The sequence below is a fragment of the Piliocolobus tephrosceles genome, chromosome 1 (genome assembly GCF_002776525.5).
Source record: "Piliocolobus tephrosceles isolate RC106 chromosome 1, ASM277652v3, whole genome shotgun sequence".
Taxonomy (NCBI): domain Eukaryota; kingdom Metazoa; phylum Chordata; class Mammalia; order Primates; family Cercopithecidae; genus Piliocolobus; species Piliocolobus tephrosceles.
The window spans coordinates 206,635,876-206,642,122 of NC_045434.1; the positions used below are offsets into that span (position 1 = coordinate 206,635,876).

The window sequence follows — 6,247 nt, forward strand, 5'->3', positions numbered from 1 at the left end:
GCCCAGGCTGGAGTGCAGTGGCCGGATCTCAGCTCACTGCAAGCTCCGCCTCCCGGGTTTACGCCATTCTCCTGCCTCAGCCTCCAGAGTAGCTGGGACTACAGGCGCCCGCCACCTCGCCCGGCTAGTTTTTTGTATTTTTTAGTAGAGATGGGGTTTCACCATGTTAGCCAGGATGGTCTCGATCTCCTGACCTCGTGATCCGCCCGTCTCGGCCTCCCAAAGTGCTGGGATTACAGGCTTGAGCCACTGCGCCTGGCCCAGCTTGCCTTTAAGACCTTTTTTAACAAGGATATTTAAAAAGACTTTACTGGCCAGGCAGGATGGCTCATGCCTGTAGTCCCAACTACTCAGGAGGCTGAGGTGAGAGGATCCCCTGAACCCAGCAGTTTGAGGCTGCAGTCACGGGACTCGCCAGTGCACTCCGGCCTAGGCAGCAGAGCAAGACCCTGTCTGAAAATAACGAACTAGATAGCTAGCTAACTAAGTAGCTAACTAACTAACTAACTTTACTGCTTCTTGAAACTCCTATTCCTGGACATTTAAAAATACATTATTATTTTTTAAAAATGCATTTCCTATTTTTCTGGCTTAGAGAAAGATCTTTTTCCTTCACATCTTTCTGGCTTTAAAAATATTACTCTGGGGTGGCTGCTGTGGCTCACACCTGTAATCCCAGCACTTTGGGAGGCCAAGGTGGGAGCATCACTTGAGTCCAGAAGTTCGAGACCAGTCTGGGCAACATAGTGAGATCGTATCTATAAAAAAAAAACAAGGCCAGGCGCGGTGGCTCACGCCTGTAATCCCAGCACTTTGGGAGGCTGAGACGGTCGGATCATGAGGTCAGGAGATCGAAACCACCCTGGCTAACACGGTGAAACCCTGTCTCTACTAAAAATACAAAAAAATTAGCCGGGCATGGTGGCAGGTGCCTGTAGTCCCAGCTACTCAGGAGGCTGAGGCAGGAGAATGGCATGAACCCGGAAGGTGGCGTTCGCCCTGGGCTGAGATGGCGCCACTGCACTCCAGCCTGGGTGACAGAGCGAGACTCCGTCTCAAACAAAACAAAACAAAACAAAACAAAACAAAACAAACAAACAAAAAAACCCAAAATTATTCTGAATGGGAGAAGAGGTTGCTGAAGGCCACGGTGGGGAGCAGGGCGCAGACACCCCGGCACAGTGCCGGCCAGTGGGCACCCCCAGCCTGACTCTATTTACCAGAGACCAGAGGCTGAAGTCCAGAGGAGTTGAGGGGAGAGCACGGCCGGTCCCTGGGGCCCTTCCCCCGCCCTGATCCCAGGGCGCCCCTGACCTTTGAGCCAGCTCAGGCTCCGGCTCCGGCGCGTGCACATTCGCCTCGCCTTTCGGGACCAGCCAGATCGCGGCGGCCTCGCGGGCTGTCTGGTTGGTGAGGTCGGGGCCGCGCGCGGCAATGCTGCGGCTGCTGGCGTCCAGCTGCGCCCGGGGGCCGGGGCCCGGCGTGGGCGCGCGTCCTGTTGCAGGGCTCTGCCACCTGGGGCTCCGCCAGAGCCGCCAGGCTTCCGACGCGCCCCGGAACCAGCCCCCCAGCCCCGAGTTGGTGGCCCGGTCGGTGGGCGTCTGCTCCATGATGCGCCTGCCGGTGCAGACCTCCCCCGAGGGGCTGGACGCTGCCTTCATCGGGGTGCCCCTGGATACTGGGACCTCCAACCGGCCTGGGGCGAGGTAAGGCCTAAAGGGCGGGGGCCGGGGACACGTGGAGGGACTGCTTGATGGCTGTCGGGCATGGAAAACACCGGGACAGGCGCCCCTGCTGGCCTCGGGTCGAGTTGGAAGCTGGTGGCCGGTTCCAAAATGCCCCTTACGGTTTGAGATGGTTGAGTTCCCTGGACCCTCAACAAGCGACCCCCAGGGCTCAACATGGGCGTGGCCTCCCACATCTTAGTGTCATAATTGGTCAAGAAGGGATTTTGGCTTGCCCGGTGGCTCATGCTTGTAATCCCAGCACTTTGGGAGGCCGAGGCGGGCGGATCACGAGGTCAGGAGTTTGAGACCATCCTGGCCAACATGGTGAAACCCTGCCTCTACAAAGGTACAAAAACACAGAAAACAACAACAAAAAAAGCCAGGTGTGGTCGCGCAGGCCTGTAATCCCAGCTGCTGGGGAGGCTGAGGCAGGAGAATCGCCTGAACCCGGGAGGCGGAGGTTGCAGTGAGCTGAGATCCTGCCACTGCACTACAGCCTGGAGAACAGAGTGAGACTCCGTCTCAAAAAAGAAAAGAAAAATAAAAAGAAGAGATTCTGAAGCCTCAACCTTCTCTGTGTCCCCATCCTGGGGCCTTGCTGGGATGGCTGCTGTGGATTCCTCTCCTCTCCCCAGCTTACAGTGGCAGGTGACATTGCATTTGAGAGCAGAAACTGGCTGCCCCTTCCCCAAATCTCTAGATGTCACCTGACTCAAGAAATGCTCAAATGAAGGCAGTTTTCCTAGGATCAAGTCGGAGGAGGCAAAATTCATTTTCCTAATTGTTGAACATCAGCAATTTCTGATTCAGCTCAGCAACACTGTATCTGACTGCCCTGATCTGAATTATGAAAGCCAGCACTTATTAAATATCTCCTAAGTACAAGGTGCTTTGCATAGATTACCTCATTTAATTCTTACTATGGTGCAAGGTAAATATTTTACGGATTAGCAAACTGAGACTCAGGTAGATCATGAAATTGGCTAATGCCATTTAGTACACTTATTTAGTCTCTTCAATATATCGCCTAGATCAGTGATTCTCAAGTGGGGCAGTTTTGCACTCAGGGGACATTTGGCAATATCGAGGCATTTTTGGTTGTTACACCTTGGAGGAAGGGTGCTACTGGCACCTAGTGAGTACAGGCCAGGGATGCTGCTAAACATTCCATTATGCAGTACTGCAACATGGAATCATCTGGTCCCAAATTACTGAGGCTGAGAAGCCCTGGCCTAAGCAGAGCCTGAATCTCTGCAGATGTCTGATAGGACGATTCTTCCTTCGGCAGATTCGGACCTCGCCGCATCCGGGAAGAATCAGTGATGCTTCGGACAGCCAATCCTAGCACGGGGGCCCTCCCCTTCCAGTCCCTCATGGTTGCAGACCTAGGCGATGTGAATGTCAATCTTTACAACCTTCAGGACAGCTGCCGGCGAATTCAAGAGGCCTATGAGAAAATTGTAGCAGCTGGCTGTATTCCTCTGACCTTGGGTAATGTCAGTCTGCAAGAGCCAGAGTAGTTCCCTGCACTCAGGGTTTATTTATCAGGGGCTTGAGTACAGCTACTTCTCCCCTGCAAGCCACTGCATATGTGCAGACAGTAGGAAAGACAGCATCGTAATTCATTTATTTTAATCCCTGGGGAGAGAATATTTCACTTGTGCGTGCGTGTGTTGTGTGTGTGTGTGTGTGTGTGTGTGTGACAGTGTCACTCTGTTACCCAGGCTGGAGTGTAGTGGTGCAATCTCAGCACATTGCAACCTCCACTTCCTGGGTTCAAGTGATTCTCTTGCCTCAGTCTCCTATGTAGCTGGGATTACAGGCACCCACCACCATACCTGGCTAATTTTTGTATTTTTGGTAGAGTCGGGGTTTCACCATGTTGGCCAGGCTGGTCTTGAACTCCTGACCTCAAGTGATCTGCCCACCTTGGCCTCCCAAAGTGCTGGGATTACAGGTGTGAGCCACTGCGCCCGGCCAAGATGATGTTTCTAATGACTATTTGCAAGGAGAACTGCAAAGAGGGTGTTTTTGTCCTGCTCAGGATCTACATCAACCTATAGGGCAGCTTTCCCCTTATTCTCACCCCTGACTCACTCTCACTTTTTCTCTTGTTCACAAATACTTAAAATGACAGGGATCTTTTCCTAAATATCCAAAATCATTTTTGCCAAATTAGAGAGAGAGCCTAGCCTGCATGGCATAGTGGGAGGAGTGTAGTTTCCGGATGGCATGGTTTGAAGACTCAGCTGCGCTTCTCCCTAGCAATGTTGCTGTATACCGTGCTTGATGCTTCACGCCCTCACCTGTAAGATAGGAATGATCACAATAACACCTACTTCACTGCATGGTGTGACGGGCATATAATGAAAGTACACGTGAAATGCCTGCATGGCATATCTTTTTGTTTTCAGACAGAATTTCGCTCTTGTTGCCCAGGCTGGAGTACAATGGCACAATCTCAGCTCACTGCAACCTCTGCGTCCCGGATTCAAGCAATTCTCCTGTCTCAGCCTCCTGAATAGCTGGGATTATAGGCGCCCGCCACCATGCCCGGCTAATTTTTGTATTTTTGGTACAGACGGGGTTTCATCATATTGGTCAGGCTGGTCTCGAACTCCTGACCTCAGGTGATCCACCCTCCTCGGCCTCCCAAAGTGTTGGGATTACAGGCGTGAGCCACCGTGCCCGACCTATGCATGGCATATCTTAAGCTTCAATAAATGTTAGCTATTATTATTATTATTATTATTTAGCTATTATTATTATCAGAAAGAATACTTTCCTAGGTCTGTGCTGTCCAATAGGGTAGCCACTAGCCACATGTGGCTACTTAAATTCTATTTTTTTTTTGAGATGGAGTTTTGTTCTTGTTGCCCAGCTTGGCTCACTGTAACCTCTGCCTCCCGGGTTCAAGCAATTCTCCTGCCTCAGCCTCCTGAATAGCTGGGATTACAGGTGCGTGCCACCATACCCAGCTAATTTTTTGTATTTTTAGTAGAAACAGGGTTTCACCATGTTGGCAAGGCTGATCTTGAACTCCTGACCTCAGGTGATCCGCCCGCCTCAGCCTCCCCAAATGCTGGGATTACAGGCATGAGCCACCGCGCCTGGCCTAAATTTAAATTAATTAAAATAAAATATTCAGTTTCTTAGTCATATTAGCTATATGTATGTCACATGTATGTCACATGTGGATAGTGGCTACCATATGGGCCAGCGCAGATAGAACATTCTCATCATGATAGACGTTTCTATTGAACAGAGCTATTCTAGGCATTTTCTTAGAATACGCTGCAAAGGCAATTCCTAAAGTAGCTCTTGTCTAATTTCCTCTTTTATTTATTTATTTTTGAGACAGGGTCTCACTCTGTCACCCAGACTGGAGTGCAGTGGCGCCGTCATGGCTTGCTGCAACCTTGTCCTCCCTGGGCTCAGGTGACCCTTCCACTCCAGCTTCCAGAGTAGCTGGGTCTACAGGAGTTTGCCACCATGCCTGCCTAATTTTTGTATTTTTTGCAGAGATGGGGTCTTAATGTGTTGCCCAGGTGGACCTTGAATTCCTGGGCTCAGGCGATCTGCTTGTCTTGGCCTCCCAAAGTGTTGGGATTACAGGTGTGAGCCACTGCGCCTGGCCTATTTTTACTTTTTAGAGACATGATCTTGCTGTGTTGCCCAGGCTGGTCTCAAACTCCTAGGCTCAAGCTATTTATTTATTTATTTATTTTTGAGACGGAGTTTCACCCTTGTTGCCTAGGCTGGAGTGCAATGGCGTGATCTCAGCTCACTGCAACCTCTGCCTCCCGGATTCAAGTGATTCTCCTGCCTCAGCCTCTGGAGTAGCCGGGATTACAGGCATGTGCTACCACGCCCAGCTAATTTTGTACTTTCAGTAGAGACGGGGTTTCTCCATGTTGGTCAGGCTGGTCTTGAACTCCCAACATCATGTGACCTGCCCGCCTTGGCCTCCCAAAGTGCTGGGATTACAGGCATAAACCACCATGCCTGGCAAGCTACTCATATTTTTGAGATCGTGTCTTACTCTGTCGCCCAGGCTGGAGTGCAGTGGCATGATCACAGCTTACTGCAGCCTTGACCTCCCAGGCTCATTAAGCAGCCCACCATTCAATAAGATCTTATTATAGCTGTGGTTATAGCTCCCCAGTCTGAAACGGCGAAAATTGGGTTAAGATTATTCAGCTGGGCACGGTGGCTCACGCCTGTAATCCCAGCACTTTGGGAGGCCGAGGCAAGTGGATCACTTGAGGTCAGGAGTTTGAGACCAGCCTGACCAACATGGTGAAATTAAGTCTCTACTAAAAATACAAAATTAGCCAGGTATGGTGGTGTACACCTGTAATCCCAGCTACTCGGGAGGCTGAGGCAGGAGAATCGCTTGAACCTGTGAGGCAGAGGTTGCAGTGAGCCGAGATTGCACCATTAAACTCCAGCCTGGGCAATAGTTAGAGCAAAACTACACCTCAAAAAAAAAAAAAAAAAAAAAAAAAAAAAAAAAAAAA

At 50.6% G+C, this 6,247-nt stretch overlaps 1 protein-coding gene across 1 annotated transcript in view; it reads left to right on the forward strand.

Moving 5' to 3' along the window:
* Window positions 1-1,293: 1,293 nt before the first annotated feature.
* AGMAT (agmatinase) overlaps window positions 1,294-6,247 on the forward strand; it is a 13,896-nt gene continuing 8,942 nt past the window's right edge. Inside the window, exons 1-2 of the mRNA XM_023193534.1 lie at window positions 1,294-1,706; window positions 3,016-3,218. Coding sequence (XP_023049302.1) covers window positions 1,435-1,706; window positions 3,016-3,218 — 475 coding nt within the window. The 5' untranslated portion in view covers window positions 1,294-1,434. The remainder of the gene's footprint in view (window positions 1,707-3,015; window positions 3,219-6,247) is intronic.